Below are 24,454 nucleotides of genomic sequence, written 5' to 3' on the forward strand. Positions count from 1 at the left end.
TGTTATTTTTTCATGGTTATCTTCTACTAGTTAATCACGCTCTTATGATTTAGATCATTAGTTTTGAATATCAGTCCGATTTAAGTTTGATATTTTTAATGTATTTTTTTACAAATTAGATTTTTTTTCAATTTTATCATTCGATATTGAGCCTTTAGCTTAATGACTTGTTTCCTCTTTTTTTGCGGGGTTATCATAATCTTATATCCGAGTAGAAGCTAGTTGATTAACTTGTGTTGACTTGAATTTTTTTTTCTTGATATTTTTTTAAATTATTTTTTCTCACTTTCATTTTTTGCATTTAATTATTGACTCTTGAGCTTTGTGATCTTTCCACTTTTTTTTTATATTTGAGTTCGGGTTAGTCAAGTTAACATAAATAGAATCAAATTTTTTTCTTTTCAACATTTTTTTTATTGATTTAACTTTGTTTTTTTATGTTCTTTTTAAAAAATATTTATTTTGTTTCTTCTAGTCTCATTTTGCATGTAATTGGTTAGCCAAGTTAGTTTGAATTGACAACAATTTTTTTTATATTTTTTAATTTTAGGTTTCCATCCTCAAGTTTTATCATTTTTTCTGTTTTTCTTCATGTGAAGTTATCTGATCTCTTATCTCATATCTCACATGACATGTTAATCATTTTATTCTGGGACAATTCAGGTTATCATCACACGTGGACTTTTTTTTTTTTGATGTCGGGAAAAATCTAGTTGACTCATAAATATCATCATAGAATAAAAACTGTAGGTCTTTTCCTGTATATTTTATTTTATTTGACGATCTCATGATTGCACCAAATGAAACATATACTCTAACTCTATCCAGAGTACACGTATGCTGATGAAAGATGAAGACTGTCTTCCTATCATGGATACACATTGCCAACAAAATAAAATACAGCAACTAACTAGGATTAGCCAGCTTTTATGTTACTATTTATTTTTGTATTTTAAAAATATTTTTTAAAAATTAAAATTTTATTATTTTTTTCTTTACTTTAAATTTATATCTTTTTAGTATTTTCAGATTATTTTAATATATTGGTATCAAAAATAATTTTTTTAAAAATAAAAAATACATTTTAAAAAACAATGACAATCACACTTTTAAACACACTCACGTGGAGACAAAACAAACATAGTCGCTCTCATCATGGTAAATGATTATAATAACACTAACTCAACGAAGGATGATATACTCTTTGTTTTTATGTTTTAGAAGTATTTTTAAAAAAAATTAATTTTTTTTAGTTTTTTATTCATTTTAAATTAATTTTTTTGTATTTTAAGATTATTTTAATGTAATGATATAAAAAATAATTTTAAAAAATAAAAAATATTATTTTAATATATTTTTAAATAAAAAATATTTTTAAAAATAATCATAATTACAATAGAGGAGATATATGTTATCTTACGTGCATCGTGAGGTGGCTCTGAATCTTGATTCGAGTAATAGACAGACTTAAAGGTTATTGGCTAGGCCACTAAGGCTTCGATATTATAATATTTTGTGATATATAATTTGTAAATAGAAAATGATGAAGTGTCACACACAAATTTTCAAAACCTGGACTTACCAAGTTCAAATTTATTATTTATAATTTTCTAGAATCAATACTTACCAGGTGTAAAAAATAAAACTAAAAAATTAATTGAACTATAAAATTAAAAAAGAAAAAAAAGGAAAATTGAAAAAAAAAGGAAAGTAATTTTGGGAAAAAAAAAGAAAAAAAAGAGGAAAAGTTGGAAAAATATAAAAAATATATATAAAAAAAGAAAAAACAATATAGATTATTGTTGTAATTTAGGTGTGGGGACCGTTCAGATATTGTTAATAATAATAATCATCCTCCCTCCTGTATGATCGGCAACAACAACTCCCTTATTCTTGGGGACACAGCTTGGTTTAATGGTGTTTTGGGAAAAATAAAAATTAAAAGTTTGAGAATTAAATTTGATATAATCAGTAAATAATAATATTTTTAAAATTTTCATAACTTTCATAAAGTGTTTCCGTCTAAATTTTTCAGGAAAATACTTTCCTGAAAATCAAGTTAATTTTTTTTTAACTAGAAAGTATTTTCTGTTGACTGAAAAGTATTTATTATTAAATATTTTTTTTAATAATAAATAAATATAAAAAAATTTAAAAAATAATTTTTAAAAACTATTCTTCGATAAATAAACATGTAAGACAAACAGACGGCAACGGATTGAAATAATAACGGATATCAACCGTCAGTGTGAAATAAAAATTTAAAAAACCTCCCTGAATTCAGATTCCCGCCTCCTTAAATCCATGCCGATCACTCACACATCTCGCCTTTCAAATCAAAATCTCTCTCTCTCATCTCTCTCTTTCTCCGTAACAAATTAACAAACACTGAAGTTGAAGTTTCTTCTACTGCAAACCAGCGAAGATGACCGCTACTCTTAAGTAAGTCTAGCCGATTAAGCTAAAAGTACTTTCTCCCTCCTCTGATTTTTAATTGTAGTATCATTGGATTGATTGATTGGCTGATCAGAGACATAATCAGTAGTAGTAATTATTACTAGTTCCTAAATTTGTCTGTGCACGTGATGGTTGTTTTTAGAGCTGAAGAGCAAAACCAGCTACAGCTGGTGGAGCGAGAAGAAATGGATGACGAAGACGATTTGTTCGAAGCCATCGACAAGTGTAAGCTACAAATTATGAGCTCTCTTTCTCTCTCTGCGTCACCGATTGTTTTTTCCTTTCGATTCTCGACTTTCTTCGCCTTTTCTGCTTGCTTGTGTTGATTCATGTGCAAATGATGATCTGCCTTCTGTGCTTTTGTTGATTCTTAAATAGCAACTCCAATTTCACTCATGTATCATTGTTTTCTGTTCATCAACTTCGACTCTCGATTTCGCTCCGCCTTCATATTCAGTGCAATATTGTCGATGAATTTCACTTGATTTACTTTGAAGATTTAACTTAATTATATTTTATTGCTAATGCCCAGTCTCCTTGTTTGTAAATTGTGATGTATGCAGTGATCAATCAAGGTATTAATGCTGGAGATGTCAAGAAGCTTCAAGATGCAGGCATTTACACTTGCAATGGATTGATGATGTTCACGAAGAAGGTATACAAGTTCCGATACTGATCATTTAAATTTTAGGTGTTTTAGCACCATCTGATTGCGATTACCTTGATTCTATTCAGAACTTGACAGGAATCAAAGGATTGTCTGAGGCTAAAGTTGACAAGATTTGTGAAGCTGCCGAAAAGATAGTGGTCTGTGCTCGGTTTATAGGATATTAATCATCATCTTTTTTTAAGCTTTATTTTATTGCGCTGTTGAATTCATTTTTTTTGGTCAGAATTATGGTTATATAACTGGAAGTGATGCTCTGCTCAAAGTAAGTTTAAGTTCCTCTTGCTTTTATGAATTGAGGAGATGCTCAAATCACTTTTGATTGCTTTGTTCGAATCATGTAGTTCTAGCTTCAGATTTGTATCACCTTTTTAAGTTTGAACCTCATTATTGTTTTATCCTGCAGAGGAAGTCTGTGATTCACATCACAACTGGAAGCCAAGCCCTGGATGAACTCTTAGGAGGTAGTCTTATCACTTTTAGATTCACTAGAACTGTGTGTTGGTAGTGTATATGCTTTCTGATAATGTACTGCAATTTGTTTTTCTGTAATTGTAATTGGTATGATCATCTTGATTGATTTGAAAAGGTGGGGTTGAGACTTCGGCTATCACAGAAGCTTTTGGGGAATTCCGGTAAGAACAAACCATCGTACCTTTTTTCCAACAAATCACAACATTTTCTGTTGGCATCTTCTCACACAACCTAAAATCTGTCTACTTCTACGTTGACCATTGCAATATTATTTTTAGGTCCGGGAAGACACAGCTTGCTCATACTCTTTGTGTCTCTACACAGGTTCCTCTCTCATTTTGCTCCTTAATAAGGTTGTTGGTGTAATGTCTGTGGCTGTGGTGTCTATGCTAAATGAGAATATTAGTTCTTACTTATCAGTGCTGTTAAAATATTATAATAGATGATGCTGTTTCAAGGAAAATTGGAATTGTCTTCAATTAAAAAAAGTATTATTCAGTTTTACAAAATCTGATTTATAGAAATAGACAACATTGATTCACCCATCTCCGAATTGTTGGTGTAATGTCTGTGGCTGTGGTGTCTATGCTAAATGAGAATATTAGTTCTTACTTATCAGTGCTGTTAAAATATTATAATAGATGATGCTGTTTCAAGGAAAATTGGAATTGTCTTCAATTAAAAAAAGTATTATTCAGTTTTACAAAATCTGATTTATAGAAATAGACAACATTGATTCACCCATCTCCGAATTGTTCAGAACAATTCGGAGATGGGTGAATCAATGTTGTCTATTTCTATAAATCAGATTTTGTATAACACAATTTTCTTGACAATTATTAACAATTCGGAGATGGGTGAATCAATGTTGTCTATTTCTATAAATCAGATTTTGTATAACACAATTTTCTTGACAATTATTTTCTAATAAAAGAATTGCAAATCATGTGCCAGTATCAATTGTTTTTCTGATGAAGAAGTCCTTCAATGAGATTGCAAGTTACGATGTAATGATATTGTTGGTAGCACTGGCTTTGATTCATGCAGACGCCTCATTATCTGGATTTCAGATTTGGAAATGACATTAAGTGCTCTAAGCTTTGCAAAATATGCATTCCTATTGCCTTTGCAGCTTCCTACAAACATGCATGGTGGGAACGGAAAGGTTGCTTACATTGATACCGAAGGAACTTTGTATCCTTTCTGCTCGCACTTCCCTCTTAACATCTTGCAACATGTACAGTTCCTTATTAGCGAATTTTAGCCATATGATGCCTTGTCAGCTTCAGTGTTTCCTTAACTCTACGCTCTTACAGTCGACCTGATAGAATTGTTCCAATAGCTGAAAGATTTGGAATGGACCCAGGTGCTGTCCTTGACAATGTAAGTATGGATTTCTATTGTATTATTAATAGATTCATGGAAGAAGATCTCCCAGGTCACCCGTTTTCTCTGTGAATGTGGAAGATCATTATGCCCGTGCATATACTTACGAGCATCAATACAACTTGCTTCTTGGTTTGGCTGCAAAAATGTCTGAAGAGCCATTCAGACTTCTGGCGAGTCTTTCCCCCTATTCTTTTAAGATTGATTTGCCTGTGATGCTTGCACTATGAGGCCTGGTGTGATGAAGTCTTTGTGCGTGCCTATGAAATCAGATTGTCGATTCAGTTATTGCTCTCTTTCGGGTGGATTTTACTGGAAGGGGAGAACTTGCAGAGCGTCAGGTGAATTCCAAAGTTTCTCTAGAGTTCCTGTAATATGATATCTGTATCATGTCTTTTCAAAGACATTAACAGCTACCCTTTTCAGCAAAAATTGGCTCAGATGCTTTCTCGGTTGATAAAAATATCAGAGGAATTTAATGTTGCAGTCTACATGACCAATCAAGGTATCTTGACTTGCATATTATCATTCATGGAAGTTAAAGATAACAATCCACACAGCTTTGGCTCCGTTGTTATAAAGTCTTCTTTCGTGTAGCTACTTGATTTTTGTTTCCACAGACCTGACACCTATGACCTGCTGCTCTCTGAAAATTATGTTGGTGTATTACTCACCTAGTTATCTTGTTATTCTGTCAATTTGTTGGTTGCAGTCATAGCAGACCCAGGTGGAGGAGTTTTCATACCAGATCCGAAAAAACCAGCCGGAGGGCATGTGCTTGCTCATGCAGCCACTATCAGGTTGATGTTCAGGAAAGGCAAAGGCGAACAACGGGTCTGTAAGGTGTTTGATGCCCCAAATTTGCCCGAGGCTGAAGCAATATCCTTAACCTTGATACCATTGGTTTGGCTTTACCTATTGATTTTGGTTTTAATTAATCATGTTTCCATGAAAAAATGATACGAGGTGGTTCTACTTCGATAAAATGACAAAAAGGTGGCTGAAGTAAAATCCAAACTATAATAAGGCATCGGCATATTCTCTGATCCTAATTTCCAACCAAGTGTTAATATTGCAATAGTTATTGAGAAGCTGTTCTTAACAGAAGTACGTATTTCAGATAACAGCTGGAGGCATTGCAGATGCAAAGGACTAACAAGAAAGGTCACTGCTAGAGGTGCTTCTGCGTAACTATAGGAGTTAGTAGTAGAATGTCGCCTTTCCTGCTATCTACATTTATCTGTTGGATTAAGCTTTCATCTCTGTGCTCTACATTTATCCTGACCCCGTTGACCATGTTTAACAAGAGATTTACCAGCCTTTATAAGTAAAAAAAGTGCCAATGATAACATCCCACCTTTCTGGATGTTGTTTTAAATGTTTTTCAGATGGCTGTTCTTGTTTACGCTTTGAGTTTCTTTACCTCTTCGGCAAGTGTGAGCTAGACGTATAGTGTAGCGGCATTCGTAGATTAGTTTTTGAAGTCAGGCCCTCCTAAACAAATCTAGTCCTTTGATTTGATGGCACATCCATGCCAAACGAAGCAACACGGGGGCCTTGGGTTGCTTGCTATAATTCAAGCTTTTCTCATGAAACTAGTGTAAAGAGTGGACCATAAAATAAACTAATGCCTTGCAAGAAGTTAGGGCCATGTAGGTTAACGTCTGACGAGTTAGTTGTTCATAGAGGTCACAGGGACAAAATGTCTGCGCCCAACAGAAAACTCTGCAAGCCTTTTCTTCCAAGCGTGCATCAGTTTTTTTTTCTTTTTCTTTAAATCTTGGCCATCTGAGAAACAAATTATTGCAATAGGGACCTTGAAATTTGATTCATATGTTATCTAATTATCTGTTTCATCTCCTATTCATATTTGGCTCCCAAAATATTTTGTCTTCATTTGGTCACCAATACAGTGCAGCATAGGAGCACATCCAGGACTTTCTGCACCAATCCAGTCTCTTCCTTCGTTGATCATTTAGGCCAGGATTTGCCAAAATTTTGGGGGCATATACAGTATGCATAAAAAATGACATCCAATGGAAGAAGCAAATCGAAGAACAAAGAAATACTCGTCCAAGTTTCCATGAAAAGAATTAATTATCAATCAGGAAACTAACACCTTGGAAATCTTTTATGTAATGTGTAAATTTTATTTTATGCTTATTTCCACAAAGGTTTGTGATTCGTGTGGAGAGTAAACAACACATACAGCTGCTGCATCAATTGTCTTATTCATTGAAAGACTAATAACAGTATGAAATTTGGGGCATATTAGGGCAGCAGAGTCGAGAAAGATGAGAGATAAAGTGGAGGGTGGAGGATAAAGGAAAGAGATATGATCCAATAGAAGGCCACCTAATAAGAAAAGCCTTACCATACACGGAGACTTAGGAGCTCAGTAGTTTGAAGACCAGTTGTAAGAACTATCAACTCTTGGCATGCCAACTGATTCCTTCTTAGTCTCCGCATCCACCTTGAAAGTTGCTCCGCAGACCTGGCCAGAGCTGTCCACTCTTGGCACTGGCTTCAACTCATTCAGTGGGTGCTCAAAGCTCCTCAAACCTCCAGAAGTTGTAAAGAAGCATCCTGAGAAATAAAACAGAAACTTTTAGATTATGAAATGGGTAGGTAGAGATTACCTAAGGGCATGAGACAAGTCAAAGGAACTCAGCAAAATAGCCTTGTAACTTCGGGAGAAGGGTGCCTCCATCTATCCTTGTGCTCATATATCATAAAGGATCCCATCAATGCCAAGGGAGTTTGAATGGGCCATCCAAAAGTTCAAGGGATTAGAAAACAATAAAGAAAGAATAATAAATCATCATAGAACTTTCCTACATAAAGGTATATAACCAGAAGGGTATTTTGACCCTAATTTTCAGCCCATCATGCAACATGGAAAGTGAACAGAACACCTACAACCAAACAAAAAACATGAAGAAAGTGGAGGGAAAGAGCATCATGAATATATACTCTTCAAAATTTTAATGCACCAACATTTCCCACATTGCTGGGTTCTCCAATGTACATAAATACTTGTCTCCAAATACACTCGAAGTACATTCCAGTGCCTATCCATGTGTTGCCCTTGAGATTTTTTTGTATACGTCCTCGCCAATCTAAGGACAATTTAACCATGCAAAAAGAGGCAGAGATAGATTGCTATAGATCACAAGCATGGTGATTAAACCAGAATCAAAAGTTTACCCTTAGGGAATGGCGCAAAAGATTTCCCACAGCCTTTCTGCACAATCTGAACATCATCTGAAAGAACGAGATTGCCTTCACAATCAGTTCCCCAGAAAAAGGGTACACTTCCATCAGCATCCTGCAAAAAGGTAAACTTCGCATGATTTAAGCTGCTGGTAACAGATAGACGAAGAGATCAGAAATAAAAATTAGAAGGACAACCAACAATACAGGAGAACATTCCAAGCAGAAAGGATCACTTACAGCAGCAAAAAATGTGGCTTTTGAAGTGCTGTCATATAAAATAAAAGCAAATTTGCCTTGGATGTCTTTCACAACCTGATCGGCAGGATAAGGGCCTCGATCTCTGAGAGTTCTGTAAGCTTCAATGACAACGATCACCTCATTTGCAGTTTTATTTAAACCATACTGCTGCTTGAGAACAGCAACATTATCTATGTGGCCTTGGAACAAGCAGAAAATGTCATCCACAACCGCAAACAACCTAGCCAGAGAAAAGAGGCATTACCAATGTTATGCACAGATAACACTAGCTAGAGATTTACAGAAATACATCTTTCTAAATCCTACATAACTCTCAACAAACACATAGCTAAGAAAATCAGACTTGGCCCTTTCTTTCCTGCAAAAAAATGGATTGCAGACCACATTAAGCAATCCGTTAATTTACATTCGTAAAGGAGTCAAAACTATCAATCCAAGTAACAGATCTAAGTTGCATGATCAAAATAACACACAGAAAAGTTTTCAAACAATAAATAAATGAATAACAGGATCTACTGAAAAGTCGATAAAAGTTGAAAATTTTTCCAAGCAAATTACCACAAACCATAACACAAACGCGCAGAAAAACTAGTACCAAATTTCTTCAACCTAAAATCCCATAAAGCTAAAACTCAAACATGAACAAACCTCAAGCGAACGAGACCAGATCAATCCCAAAAATCAACCAAAGAAACCAAAACAAAAACATGGGTCACAATTTTAAAGGGGAAAAAATACCTTGGAAGAAAAGGGTTTTGCTTTTCAACAGAGTGAGAAATGAGACCAGAAGTGCCAAGATTGACAGTGACGGAGCCAGGGTGCAGCGAGGCAAAGTGGTTAGCCAAGAAGCCGTCTTTCAATGCAGAGGATGCTGGGGCAGAGTGCGGACTCTGTAAAGCATCAGGGCATTTTGCAACCGTATTGTCAAAAACCGCCAACATTTCTTTTTTCTTTCTTGTCTTTGATGGGTGAAAGGGGAGATAATGACTGATTTGTGTGGTCGGATTTGGTGAAGGCAGAGAGAGTGAAAGAGAAAGAGGAGAATGTAATGTTAGTGATTGTTATGTTGTCGTTTGCAAGTATTTTTTTTATTGACGAAATTGTCCTTACTGTGAAAATTGTACCGAATCAATTCAGTGAAATGATCATTAGTCCTGAAAAAAATTAATAAATTATTTGATTTTATTTAGCCTATTTGTTAATTCAAATCAGTAATAACTAATTATTAAGTAAAACGTGTCATGTTTTGACGTGTATTTTTTTTTAAAATAGGGTTATATATACACGTGTCATGTGACAATTAATTACCAGTAATTTGGGTTAATAGATGAGTTACATTAAATAAAAAAAATGTTCAAAGATAGGGTCATATGCCTTCGGCTATAACGATGGATCCTTGCATCTGAGCATATTTAGCCCTGCGCATGTTAATTGGCATGTCCTCGCTGACATCTGAGCATGAGCTCGTTCATTTCTACGTTGTAAAAAAGTATTTTTATTAATTTTTTATTTTTTTAAATTAATTTTTTTTGATGTTTTTAAATTATATAGATAAACTAATATTAAAAATAACTTTTAAAAAATTAAAAAAATATTATTTTAATACATTTTCATATAAAAAACAATTATATCACACTCCTAAATAATATCACAGTCACAGTCACAGATAATATATAATCCTCGTGGCAAAATTATCTTAAGAGCATACGCTTTTGGTCTTCCTAGAAGTGTAATGCCGCTGATTTATAAAGCAGGCTTTCAACTTTTTATAGGCTCCCCGTTCAATAGAGAGGGAGAATTATGAATTCCACTGCAGGTCCATGGTTTTGCATTTCCCAGGGCCCAAAGAAAGCCGCCTCCTAGATGGTGGCCATTGCTGATACACAATCCGTCAACATGTCAAGATTTCAGTGTTATAATAGATAGAACCAAAGATGAGAAGAGTTGAAATAAACATGGGCTCTAAACTAAACCCGTAGCATAGCTGGCTGAAATGCAAGAACCGAACGCCATGGTCCAGCAGACCATACATTTGTGCAAAAGTTGTCTAAACTCATCTATTATCTTATCAAACTCAGCCTCTCACAGCTCAACTGTCAGTATAACTCAATCCGGGCTCAAACCCTGTTATATGCCACTGACTTGCTGAAGAGACGGCGGATATATACAGCTTGGAGTGTGCTGCCACCGGCCAGTAAGAGGTACTCTACAACTGTGTAGGCTATGACACGCCTTCTTGTGCTCTCACTGGCTGCAGAAGAAACAAATGATACTTAGCAATAAATCTTCAGCAAATTGCTATTGTATGGAAATCTAGCTTATAAGACAGCCTTGTCATGTTGAAATAATGGCAGCATCAGTGTATCCAAAAACTGAATACAGGATACGCTGAACAGGTTTTTCTCAGAATAAAATGACTTATATACATCTGCAGGATGGTATTCATGCATGTTTATCTTCTCTCTCATCCTAGCCCTATTATGAAATGTTACTGTTTAATTCTTCCCTCTTAACACACGGTCTAAGAAACTCAGGGAAAACAGCATGCCCTGTCGCTGTCAGGATCTTTTACTTTCAAGGCATAGATGTACACGTTTAATCTTCGATCATACTAACTAAGGTATTAACAAAAGCAAAGAGAGATATTGAATACCGTTGAATTTGAGTTGAGCTAACAGCCACATGAGATGTAGAAGGAATAGCAGATGACCATAAATTTTAACAGATGGGGGAATTATTTACATTTCCTTCAAATTCGATCCTGCTCCTCTACATTAGAATATAATGTTAGTTTAATATGCTTTTTAGCTAAATGATAGGTTACACATAACATTATTATATTCATATAAATACATATTTATTATTAATAAAAGTTTAATTTATCTTTAATATCCATATAATATTAAATTAATAAATTTAAAATAAAGATAAAGTTTATGAGACAAAAATAATTTGTAAAAGAAATTATAAAATTGTTATAATTATACCATTCCTATTGTATCAAAGCATTATTCCTAAAAAGTTTCTGGTCGATATTCTCTTAAATATTAGATATTTATAAGAGTTGTAGAAACTGATACATATTATGTTTTTTCTTTTAAGAAAGGAAATAACTGTTTTCGTAAACTGAGATATAAAGGATATTTAGAACTAATATATAGGTGCATGTCATAAGACATTTGAACTGACCCGTATGAGAATTTCATATGAAAAGATCACCTATCTCTAAGGAAAAGCTCATGCGACGATTGTGTAATTAGACTTGAAATCACTAAGTTATTATATATAGAAAATGTTATGTTTTGATCATGTTACATGTTATCTTAATCGATGTAATTAATAAACAGATATTAGATATAACATGAATTATATGAGATATTTGAGTAATTAAGAGAGGATTCATTACTTTAGATGAATTGGAGAAAATATTCTATCTGTTTTCAAATAGTATTGACTAAAAAATCATTGTCTAAAGTGGAATGAGACTTGAAAAGAGTTCAAATCTTATTTAAATGATTAATAACTATTATGTAGAGAACAAACATGATTTAGCATGGAAGACATAATCCTTACTTTAATGTTAAATTAGAATATTATTAATGAAAAAAATATTAATTACACTAAGAAAACAATCACTGAAAAGTTAAGTTAAACCACTAATAATTTTTCTAATATTTAAAGGATCATGACACGTTGCTAGACGATGCATCTAATCCTCAAATATAAATTAATTAATTGTTGAATTGATAATACATTAATTTGTTTAATTCTATTTAATTAGAATTAGAATTTATATTTGAGCCAATATATTAGAAACCTGATGGGTTACATACATTAAGAATAATTTGTCATAAATTAAACTCAGATGATTTAATTAAGTATGATTTGATTAAAATATATTTTAGAAATTAAGGATTGAAATATAATTAATACATGTATTATATTTCTAGATTTAGAAAAATCAAGAAATGACCTAATTTAGTTAATTTCTAAAATTATCCTGAATTAATATATGGATATTATCCAAGGAAAAAATTGATATTTTATCAATTTATAGAGTTTTTTAGATTTCTTTATAAATAATAAAGTATGCCTCTTATTTTTTGATGGATGTATGTTAGATAGAAAAATCTACGTAAGTCGCATAATAAAAAGCTATCACTCTAAGCATAACAATCATTTTCTTCTAAATAAAAATTTAGAAGATTTCTCACTGATGATTCATATAAATTACTATTAAAAACTAAATAATTGGACAGTTTATGATTTGTAACAACTTAATATTTTAAAAAATATTTAAAATAAAAAAAAATTAAATCTTTAAATAATAAATCTCTAAATAAATTTAAATTTATTTAACAGAAACTTCAAATAATTTTATTTTATCATTTTTATTTTGTGATCAACCAACGAACCAACAGACCAATTATGATATAACATGAGAAGCGTTGACCAAGGTTATTTGCACACGAAATATAATCATTACTTGAGTATATTTATCTGTGTCAATCAAATAAAAAAAAAATCATAGAAGGCGACTAATAAAAGGTTGCAAGTCATAATCAAGGTTGTTTGCCACGAAAAACAAAAGTAATAGTTGTTTGCCGGTCTTAATCCTAAGACGGCATCCATTCAAAGTCTGAAGTATAAAATTTATTTTTCACGAGTGAGGTTCCATAACCATCATAAACAATAAAATAATAATAATAATAATAATGAAAGTTGGACAAAGAGAACATGGCTGCATCAAATGTCTGATTGTGCAGGAACTTCTGCTATTCAACATTGTCTGTCATCCTTCTGTGGAAGCATCTTTGTTTAAGCTCTGTCTTCTTTTACCATGGAGGAAAAGCCCCATATTCAAATCCCAAGAGTGAAACTGGGCAGTCAAGGATTAGAGGTAAGCTTCTCATTTTACAATTAATTTATTTTGGTCGATAGAAGTGTCAAAGTAGATCTAAGTGCAAAAGTTTTGCTGATTTCTCTGTGTTCAGTACCTGTTGTGGGTTCTTTGTCCCCAGACTAAGATAAGAGGATAAATCTTGGCACCAACAGTAGCTATAGCTCAGAAGCCTGTACCAATAAAACATTACATAAACTTGCAGATTTATGTTAATTTGGATTTCCAGTCACGACTAAAAGGAAATCTCGGGAGTTCAAATCCAATACCAATTAGAAGCTCGGTCACTGATAGTCTTCCCCCGACTGTATGATGACTAGACAATCTTCTTCTTCGATTACTCGTTCCGTTCCTAATGAAAGTAGTCAAAGGAGGAATTGAGTGCCAAAGAGTCCTGCACAGAATCGGAATGATAGGTCTGAGAAGAAAGTAAGTAGGCTCGCTACTAACATAGACTAGGAGGGAGGCACCAAAGATATTAAAAAGGCTCCTACGATGAGAGCTATCGGAAGCTAGTCCCCTGTGATAGTCTAATTGGGAACTGATCCCTCGATAAGTGATAGATAAGAATCTGGTTACGAAACCCCTGTGATGAAGGAAAGCTAACTAGCAAACTCTGCTTCTCCGTCCTGGAATCCAATGCAACCTTCGACCGACCTCTCCAGGTGACCCGACAAGGTAAGCAAGTGAACCCCCCTAATCCCTCTCCTTCGGGCCCTCTATTCCACTCCCTTCTGAGCCCACATCTCCATGTCCTATCGATGCTGATCTCTCCCCTTGCTCGCCATATATTGCATCTCCAACTACAGGTAAGAAGGGTTCTCGATACGATATTCTGAAACACTCAAATCTATGACTCTCGTTGGCCAGCCGAAAACATGTGTTTTGGTAGGTAGGAAGCCTTCGACTAAAGAAGGGCATGAAAAGGGCACTTCTTACGGCATCCTGCTAAAGAGCGGTAATCCAACGATTAAGCCATTTCTGAGAGTAGAAAACTACCTTTTTTTTTTTACGGTGGCATAGTCTTCACCCTTCCGAGCGCAGGAAGCACAAAGAAGGAAGGTCTAAGCTTGTTTAGCCTTTCTCATTGAGCGAAGGGTACGAAATAAATCAGATTGATTTTTCGATCAAAAGTACTATGTGAAATCTTCGGTTTTTAACCGGATACATATATGATGCATCACTGGATTTGTCCAAGAAGTGGGTTTGCACAATCACTTCCTCGCATGTTGCTTCTACGACTCAAAATCTTCTTCTATTTTAATTTTTTAACAACTTTCCAGATTAATTTCTTCACTAGTTTTATAATTTATGGAGATAGGTGATAAATTTTCATCAGTAAACCAATAGGCGATGAAGGCTGTCACATGACCTCAAAATGAAAAACTTAGCCCCTCCTTTTCTTTTCTGCTGAATTGCAATGCTTTTTTTTTTTTTTTTTTTTTTTTTTTGCGTTAAAGAATCCAGATGTTTGTTGTGAGGGGCATCTTGGCTTGTGACAAACTATAGTCAGTGCAGTGCATTGATATGTCTGGAGAAAACTTGCATCTAAGATTCATGGAGCAATAGTGAATGTTTGAAGTACAATCATCATAATTACTATCCTCGATATCAGTCTTGATGATAGTCTGAAGGACCCAAAAATCCTAGCAAACTTACAGGAATCAAAACAGCATGCATCACATTTTCCAGATTATAGTTTTTTGGATCTTGTTGGTTATATGTAATTGTAAACATGATACTGGATTAATCCTGGGGAGAGATACGAGGCAAGTTGCACAAACATTCCTAGTCGGTCAAATGGTTATTATTTCTTGATAACTTACTGGATTTTTTATTCATAATTAAACCAGTGGTTTCCTACTGATGGCGCCCATTGCAGGTTTCCAGATTGGGTTTTGGATGTGGGGGACTCTCTGGAATTTACAATGCTCCTCTCTCCCACGAAGATGGATGCTTAATTTTAAAGGAAGTTTATTCTAGGGGTATCACTTTCTTTGACACATCGGATTTATATGGAGATCATCATGACAATGAGTTCATGATTGGAAAGGTATTTTCCCCCCCTTATAACGCAAGTTCCTTCCTGAAATTTTAAAATAATTAGCAAGCTTCCCAGGCGATTGAGAAGAAACCATATATCATATCATATGATCATATATAATAGTAAAATAGATGCAATTCAAAAATATATGATTATGACACATGAATTGTTTATATATATATTATTATCTATTAAAATATATATGGAGTCTCTCTTACGACATTAAAGAAAAAACATTGATACCAAGTTGAAAAAGAGAACCTTTTCAATTAAATACTTTGAATTACAATTCTTTTTAATATAAATAAATTATTTTTACTTCAATTCGATTAATTTTTTTGTGCAAGATGTAAAAGCAGAAGAAAAAACATCTCCTATGCTAGTTTTCAAGTTGTTTAAAATTTTAAGATAGTGTCAGAGGTGAATTGTGTATTATTTGAACCCTTATTATTTTTCAATTGAGATCTTTTTTTTAATAAAATTACAAAATTAAGTTATATAATAGTATTTTTTAAGAAATCGAGAATAATTAAAAATTTAAATTTGATATGCATCGAGAAAATATATAAAAGGTATTTTATATTTTTTAAATTTCCATTGCCTTTTTTTTATATATAGTTTCAGGATATAAATTTCCTAAATTGAATTTCAATCAATATAAAGAAAGAACTAATATAAAGTTGGAAAAAACATAAAATACTATAAAAACTATACAAAATTTGAGTTAAAGAATCTTGAATGGGTATGGGATTAATTTATTACTAATTTATTCAAACACCATTAAAAACACACAAATGAAATTACAATAATATAATCAAATCATTAAATAATATATTATATATATGAATAATCGAAAGAACTAAAATTATATCATTCCGCAACATGAGGGGATATAACTAGTTTTTAAAGAAAAGGGCACCAACTCACTATATTGAAAAGAAAAAAAAAGAAAACAAAAAAGCGATCTAATTCTTGTTCAAGTTCACATGGGCTTAATTTGACTCTGGCAGTCTACAAGTTGAAGAAAAATTGTCCTTTTTGAGGATGTAAAGTACAAAGACACATGTTTCTAAGCTAGTTTTCCCCATTAATTTTCAGGCTTTAAAGCAGCTTCCTCGAGAAAAGATTCAATTAGCAACGAAATTTGGTATTATAAGGCTCGAAGGGTTACAGTTCACAGTCAAAGGTACCCCAGAATATGTTCGGCAATGCTGTGAAGCTAGTCTTAAGCGCCTTGGTGTGGACTACATTGATCTATATTATCAGCATCGCGTGGACGTTTCAGTTCCAATAGAGGATACTGTAAGAGTTGTCTATAAATCATTTACAATTGTTGCCATGCCCGTTATGCCTTGCACCCCTGGCCTTCCCGCTTATTTCCTGTCTGTTTATGGAATCAAGTGCAAAATCTTTTTAAGTAATTAACTTTGATTGCTTGCTTGGTGTTTTTATCAATCTATTCTAAGTTATCAAAAAGAAGAAGAAGAAGAAGAAGAAGCAACCATCAACTTTGATTGTATCTTTTTGGTAGATGGGAGAGCTGAAGAAGCTAGTACAAGAAGGAAAGATTAAGTACGTTGGACTATCTGAAGCTAGTGTAGACACGATCAGGAGAGCACATGCTGTCCATCCTATAACAGCCGTGGAAATGGAGTACTCCCTGTGGAGTCGTGAAATAGAAGAGGACGTACTTCCGATCTGCCGGTTTGTACTATCGATCTCTCGATGTTCTGCATAATTTCACCAGACTATACGTTCTTTTTCGTCCATTGCAAATAAACCTTTCCTCTCTTCAATGTCTGGCACTAGATCGAATGTGCGATGGTTTTAGCATATTCAAAATAATGCAGGGCCATCATCAGTTCTTTGATCCTTTCCTGTTTCTTTTCTCAGAGAGCTTGGTATCGGGACAGTGGCATATAGCCCTCTTGGCCGGGGATTCTTTGCTGGGAAGGCAGTTGTGGAGAGCTTGCCCAATGAGAGTACACTGGTATTTTACTACAGAAATATGACTACACACTGCACTCTTACACATAACACATGCTGTTTTATCTTTTGCTGTCTCGTTATTTTCTTGAACCATCTGATATTCCTGCCGTAGGCTATGCATCCGCGGTTTTCTGGAGAAAATATTGAGAAAAACAAAGTTATATACGCTCGTCTTTCTGACTTGGCCTCAAAGCATTCCTGCACTCCACCTCAACTAGCTCTGGCATGGCTTCTCCACCAGGGAGAGGACGTAATTCCAATTCCCGGTACTGCTTTAAGATTACAATAATTGTTGATTTCATTCGTGACAGATTACACTACAAAATTGATGTCCAGCATCATATAACATGCGGTTCATTTAATGAAGACACGAGCATGATGTAATTCTATAGTTATCGGACGATTCTTGTAATCCTTTTTTTTTCGGATAGGAATACTTGTAATCCCTCCTAGCAATATTTTTCAGGGACAACTAAGCTGAAGAACCTTGATAACAATATTGGATCCTTGGCAGTGAAGCTAACAACAGAGGACTTGAAAGAAATTCTTGATGCTGTACCAGTTGATGAAGTGGGCGGTGAAAGAGAATATAGTGTGTTTTCTAATTACCTCTACAAGTTTGCCAATACCCCAGCCCAGTGATTTCTCACCAAAGAGACACATAAACCACTCGACTGTGCACAGTTGGAAAGATCAATGTACATGTCTGAGTCTTTACAATTGATATCTTGTTGCTTTGAAGAACTATATAGACTGTCGTGGGACGTCTGGGTCGTTTTACGGGATTCGGAATTAGGGAACCTCTGTTTGAAGACTTCACAACGGTACAAAGGGGACAGACTTGGTATTTTTATTCCAACCCAGATTTGATACGAATAAAACAACATAATCGCAAAGATGTTTTAGTCTAAAAAATTTGAAAAGATCTAAATACTGGGTTAAGTTGGGCATGGCAATGTTTCCTAAATTTCTAAAACAGGGCATTATGTATTGGTCCAAAAAAACATCCTCCTTCCTTTCTTTTTCTTTTTTTCTATTTTTTCCTTTTCTTTTCTTCAGGTTGTCTTTTCTCCTAAACACTCTTCTTCTTCTTCTTCTTCTTCTTCTTCTTCTTCTGGGATCTAAAACAGGTGACCTGGATCATACAACGTAGGGTTTTTTTTTATTAATCTAGCAACTTTGTTTCAGTATTATTTAAAGATACAGGATTCAATTTTGTTGACACTATATAATTTCAGTCAAGAGACTCAATCAAAATAGTAAAAGAGTGAGAAAAGTTAAAATTGATATTGTACTTGATTAATAGTAGCAGTACGATGAAACTATTTTTTATTTAGAAACATATTAAAATAATATTTTTTTAATTTTTAAAATTATTTTTAATATTAACCCATCAAAATGATATAAAAACATCAAAAATATATTAATTTGAAGCAAAAAAAAATTTTATTTTTTTAAAAATAATTTTAAAATGTAAAAACAAACAGAACCAAAATAATGAATCAATAGATTTGATGCTCAGAAAAGGGCATCTATTGAAAGAAATAAAAAAAACTATGCATTTGACTATAGTCTAGATAGAAATCATGCCAATACACTAATGGTTTCAGCTTGTACTAATGATAATCAAAGGGCAAGACTAAATGCAAGTATACCTGTTTGTTATAGAAAATACATTAAAATAAATAATAATTAAAAGAATAAAAACTAAATTTGATATAAAATAAATTGAACTAAAATATTAAGGGATACAATTGAAAAAATAATTCAATTAAAAAAATAACATAAAATATTGAGTGATGTAATTGAGAAGATAATTTAATCAAGATAATGATTAAAAAAACTTAATATTAAAATAAACGAGGACTAAATTTGAAAGATAAAAAATACAATAAAATCAAATGAGGGTTAAATTAAAAGAAAATTCTAACTCTTGAATTATTTAAAATAAAAAAATAACAATAAAAAAATATGAATCAAATATGAAAAAAAACACCGAAGGACTACTTTGAAAATGGGTTGGGAAAGGCTTTGAAACGGAGAAGGAGAGAAGAAAAAAAAAAAAAAAAGAAGCTACTAGAGCAAAACTTGATATTTCTTTTTTTAACAAGCGCCACTCATTAATGGAGGAGATGCTATGAGGAATAAAACACGACAGTAGAAGTTGTATTTTGACCTTTGAAGGATGCTATATGTGTTAGACAAAGATCATAGAAACATTCACGTATTTTTAGGTGAACGTGATGCGCTATCCATTTTTAGAATTAATTAATATGTTATATATGTCTAAATAATAAACCACTAATAATTAAACACGATAATAACAAGAAAATCAAATGGAAAAGACATTAAAACCTCTCGACCCAAAATGAAGACAAGTTTAATCCAAGAACATTTCGGTAATTATATCGGGTACTGGCAATGGAAAAACAAGAACACCCTTGCTCGCCAACTTACCTTTTCTTCTGCCTCTAAGTGTATAGAAGACATTTTATTGTGCACAAAACAATAAAAAAAACCTCTTTACCCTTTCTCTCAAGGCCAATTGTGTTATATTTACAGAGAAAAAACCGTTATTTTATTGTTCCAATTCACAGTGACTTTGGTTTCTTTTAATGTCATACAGCATGTCCAAAGGCCTAGTAAATGCTTTCACATACAAAGAAGAAACTACAGGTCCCTAGGTGGGGCACTGCCCCTGTCCCACGATATGCTTAAATGCTTGAAATTTTATCAAAATCATCCTTGAACTTGTACAATTTCTTAATGTAATTTTTGAAATATCCCCCACCAACAAAACTGTATATTTTGATCTAGTGGCCAATTTAAACCTAAGCCTAGCTTGAGCTCGACTGAGAGATTTATTGATGTTTCATTTAGGTACGATACTCTAGTAATAGACCATTCAAGCGTTGAATAGCTCCTTCTAAAGGTGGTTTTGAAAGAGTCAAGATGACAAGAACCTTAGCTCATTCTAAAACTTTTGGTTGATCAAGAATAGTTTCTATAATTCTTAGAATAATAAAAGCAGAGTGTAAAATTAAGTAAACTATAGGATAATTTTCTTTTTTAAAATATTTTTAAATAAAATATTTATATTGTGCTATAAATCACAATAATACTTTTGCTTAAAATTTGATAAAACTTAAAATTTTAATTATGGAGTATTTATATCATAAAAGACAAATATAAAAAGAAGAAAGAATCATAAGCATCGTAACTTTTTTTTTTTTTTGGTTACTATTAATATTGGTTTGTCAGGTTATGTGATTGAACGTGTCAAATTAATGCGGTGAAATCGTGGCTGAGTCCAGTTCGATTGCTATGCCGTGGTCCCGGAACAACATTGGCCTCAGATTCTTAAATGGGGTGGGGATCCACTTGTGACTGTGAGGAGGCCACGTAACCCTCTTGACCATGTGAAGACAACCGAAGCCACGTGATCCAATCAGCCTTCTCATTAGATATAGATGACGTGGTAGCAAAATGCCCTCTCCTCTCTTGCCCCTTCGGCTATATAACAGCCTACCGAACCACTGTCAGATACATTAAATACATTACAAAGCAAAAAACTCCAGCTTCAACTCACTGGTAGTGATATCTCTTACTGAACGCTGCCTCTAGCATTAGAATAGCTTTCACAGTTTAGATATCGATTAAGTTTCTTAATCACAGATCGAGTGATAAACATTGTTCTAAGTGATGGCCACATCAACAGTCATGCAGACCGTCCTTGCATCTCCAGTAGCCAGAAGTCTGGTGAAAAACCGGTCTCGAGTGAGCAACTTGTTTTCTGCTACGTATGTGCCACGATTACGTGGCAGTGCTAGCAAACGGGTGCAGTGCAAGGCCGAGCTGGTGAGTCTGGATTCTATTTCGACTTCCTTTGTATATAGTTTAGGTGATGGTTCTTAGGATTGTGTTAACATTTGATTCAATTTGCAGGATGAGCAGAATATGTCAGCAGAGCCAAGCCCTCCTCCTAAGCCAAAGGTACAGGATTAATTGTATGGCATGAGTTATTTCGGAAATGTTTAATTTTAACAATTTAAGTAGAGCATGGACTTTTTGATTTCAATTATGCTTACACTTCTAATGTAAACGCACGCACGATGATGATTAACAGGTCAGCACAAAATTCTCCGATGTGTTGGCATTTAGCGGACCCGCACCAGAGAGGATCAATGGCAGGCTTGCCATGATAGGCTTTGTCGCTGCAATGGCAGTGGAACTGTCCAAGGGCCAAGACCTTTTTTCTCAGATATCTAACGGTGGAGTCTCGTGGTTCTTGGGAACAAGTATTCTGCTCTCTGTCGCGTCTTTGATCCCACTATTCAAAGGGGTCAGCGCGGAATCCAAGTCAGATGGCGTCATGACATCTGATGCTGAGATGTGGAACGGTAGATTTGCCATGTTGGGTTTGGTTGCGTTGGCCTTCACCGAGTTTGTCTCTGGTAGAACGCTTCTGTAGTTTCTGTTTTGTGTATTATTCAAGCTTAGATGTTAACATGGATACTTGAATCAATGTAATTTCAGTAGCCAAATATATAAGATCAATTTTCAATCATCTATACAACTTACAAATAATACTTCTGTAGATTTTGCTTCTCCTTCTTTATGTTACAAATAAAAAATTTACTATCAGTCAAAAACGAGTGAAATGCACATAGAACAGAAGTCCGATTGAACTGGGAGCATAGAGAACTACTAGCTGGTCAACAAATTTTCTTGTCTAACCAAATCCAACACCATAAAAGAAGACACAAGATTAAAGAAAAATCATTTGTTCGTGAATATAGACTAATATGAAAGGTTGTTTTAAGATCCTAAAGATATAGAATAAAAATAAATAGAGAAAGGGTAAAAGAAAAATTAGCAAAATCTGCATTAATTTACATCCAAAGCATAATCTTTACTTTAGTTTTTGGTTCCAAACTTATTTTCTCCATTTCCTTTGTTTTCTTTCGGAGTATTTTCTCTCTATTTCTTTGCTCTTCAAAGGTGACCCCTAACTAAAATCTACCAACTAAAGAAGAAGCTCTACATGGTGTAGATCTACATCTAGTTGACAATAAAACATTCCTCGATTGTGCAAATATGCATCTCTTCTTCTTGCTAAAAAACTTCATTATATCTACATAATAAAAGTTGGTTGGAGCTTTGACATTATTATTTTAGCCTAAAAATTTAGTGGTGTTCTTGTGCTTTGAAAGTCAATGAGCTTTTAGAAAACAACAGTAGAAAGACTTATGTTAGGTTTGAGTGGTGGCAAAATTGGTGCTTTAATAGAAGAGACTTGTTAGGTTTAGTTGGCTAGATTCTAGAAGGAGAGGATGAAGAACAAGGTTTTGGACTCTATGATTTGAGGATGACGATTTGAAAAGTTGAAGTAACATACGATGTGTTTGTTAAAATGCTTCACAAAATTTCAAGCTCTGAATATATGCTATATTTATTGGATTGCCATTTTTTATTTAAGGGTATTTTTATTATTTTGATATATTGTTCGGTCATTAAAAAAAAATATAAAACCAATCTTGTAAATAGTTAAACCTTTTTTGTTGATTTTTTTTAGCCTCATGTATATTGCTATGAACATATAAAGTTCACAATACTTTCGGTAATTTTCAAAACTATAAAGACAACGTGTAAAATGGAGTAAACTATAGAATGCTCAGGATTATTTTCCTTTTATTTTTTTCTGTATTTTTTACTCACCTTAGTGGATTTTAATAAAGATAAATGTGCACTGAAGTAGCCAAAACAGCAAGCAAGTAAAATATCTAGCCTATTGATGTAGATAAAAGCACACTAAAACAATAACAAACATATAAAGAGAGACTGAATCAGAGTTGAAACTTATTTTATTTTTGAAATAATAATTTGACCAAGCATGCCTCATAAAAAGATTTTCAATGCTTTTTCATAGGTTAAAAAATGACCTAAACTAGAAAATTAAAATTAAAATTAAAATTAAAATCCTAACACGTAAAGGAAATTAACACAAAATCTAAAAATATCTAGCAAAAAAAAAAAAATAGTCCAAACAACAACTTTTAGTCCTAATATTAGGATGTTCAATGGTCTAGTAAGTAATGTAGCAGTTTTTTATAGAAAAATAACATGAAAAATCTCTTATAAAATTTGAATCCAATACAACGATAAGATGTTCTATAATCATCATTTTAAGCTATTATCTCAATTTGGCCTTACCAAACCTTTTCTTTGATCAAGACATGCCCCTTCAATTTATGAAAGTATATATTAGATCATCAACATAATTTGTTTTAGAAAAATCTTTATATAACTGCTTAAAACTTTTAATCTTTGCAAACCTACCTATATCATTCTCTTTGGGTTAGGAAAAACTCATCCTCAAGTTTTGGTCATAACCATGTCACTGTCATCAACCATTTTTAGACTTTTGTCATGTAATCAACTTAGATAAAATAGGGAAAAAATAATTTTCAAAACACCATCCTTGATCTTGACAAAACCACTACTCATTTTAATTAACTTATTCCATAATAGACCGTTACCCTCTTCACCTCCTTCACATTCTTTTTTTTTTTATTATTTTTTTTATTTTTGTTCTCCATAAATCTATATAAAAACAACTTATTTTTACCCTTATCTTCAACAATTGCCTCCTCTTTCTAGGAGTCATTATTGTATTTTCCTTGTTATAGTAAGGGTATTTGTATTACAGCTTCCATCATGCACGACATTTCTTTCATATTGTTATGGTATGTCCAAAAGTATATGATACACATCTATAGCCACCACATCACGCCTAATATTATTAAAATATATAATCTTGCTTATGAAAAACAAAATAAAATAGCCCTTGTCCATTATTATCTTGTTGTTTCATTCAGCTATTTTAGTTTGTAAGGGATGAAGAGTTTTTCTATGTTAAGTTGTAATTTTTCTACCACTTCAACTAAAACTATACTCTCATAACTACTACCGACGATGATTAGATTGCATATCTTGTTGTTAACAATACACGTTATTTGAAACATTTTAGAACACAACCAATTTTATCATTAATCACTATTGG

General features: G+C 33.2%; 4 protein-coding genes across 4 annotated transcripts; 3 read left to right on the forward strand and 1 right to left on the reverse strand.

Annotated features, from left to right (window-relative positions):
* Positions 1 to 2,279: 2,279 nt before the first annotated feature.
* Positions 2,280 to 6,371, forward strand: LOC133704283 (meiotic recombination protein DMC1 homolog). The gene is made up of 15 exons (XM_062129071.1): positions 2,280 to 2,442; positions 2,600 to 2,682; positions 3,021 to 3,112; positions 3,193 to 3,264; positions 3,351 to 3,389; positions 3,531 to 3,588; positions 3,714 to 3,759; positions 3,877 to 3,922; positions 4,731 to 4,792; positions 4,915 to 4,985; positions 5,066 to 5,157; positions 5,257 to 5,325; positions 5,411 to 5,489; positions 5,697 to 5,863; positions 6,096 to 6,371. Exons 1-15 carry the CDS (start codon positions 2,426 to 2,428, stop codon positions 6,138 to 6,140), a joined length of 1,038 nt encoding a protein of 345 aa, XP_061985055.1. The 5' UTR covers positions 2,280 to 2,425; the 3' UTR covers positions 6,141 to 6,371.
* A 742-nt stretch (positions 6,372 to 7,113) lies between these two features.
* On the reverse strand, positions 7,114 to 9,498 carry LOC133704282 (stem-specific protein TSJT1-like). The gene is made up of 4 exons (XM_062129070.1): positions 9,197 to 9,498; positions 8,438 to 8,678; positions 8,192 to 8,312; positions 7,114 to 7,570 (listed from the first exon to the last, which is right to left on the reverse strand). Exons 1-4 carry the CDS (start codon positions 9,397 to 9,399, stop codon positions 7,380 to 7,382), a joined length of 756 nt encoding a protein of 251 aa, XP_061985054.1. The 5' UTR covers positions 9,400 to 9,498; the 3' UTR covers positions 7,114 to 7,379.
* A 3,678-nt stretch (positions 9,499 to 13,176) lies between these two features.
* LOC133704916 (perakine reductase-like) lies at positions 13,177 to 18,289 on the forward strand. Its single transcript, XM_062129979.1, has 7 exons — positions 13,177 to 13,358; positions 15,241 to 15,411; positions 16,501 to 16,704; positions 16,934 to 17,106; positions 17,296 to 17,392; positions 17,504 to 17,657; positions 17,858 to 18,289. Exons 1-7 carry the CDS (start codon positions 13,299 to 13,301, stop codon positions 18,031 to 18,033), a joined length of 1,035 nt encoding a protein of 344 aa, XP_061985963.1. The 5' UTR covers positions 13,177 to 13,298; the 3' UTR covers positions 18,034 to 18,289.
* A 2,637-nt stretch (positions 18,290 to 20,926) lies between these two features.
* LOC133704332 (early light-induced protein 1, chloroplastic-like) lies at positions 20,927 to 21,958 on the forward strand. Its single transcript, XM_062129133.1, has 3 exons — positions 20,927 to 21,249; positions 21,337 to 21,384; positions 21,518 to 21,958. The coding sequence occupies exons 1-3, from the start codon at positions 21,094 to 21,096 to the stop codon at positions 21,860 to 21,862; spliced, it is 549 nt and encodes a 182-aa protein (XP_061985117.1). The 5' UTR covers positions 20,927 to 21,093; the 3' UTR covers positions 21,863 to 21,958.
* Positions 21,959 to 24,454: the final 2,496 nt, after the last annotated feature.

Source organism: Populus nigra, chromosome 10 (genome assembly GCF_951802175.1).
Source record: "Populus nigra chromosome 10, ddPopNigr1.1, whole genome shotgun sequence".
Lineage (NCBI taxonomy): Eukaryota > Viridiplantae > Streptophyta > Magnoliopsida > Malpighiales > Salicaceae > Populus > Populus nigra.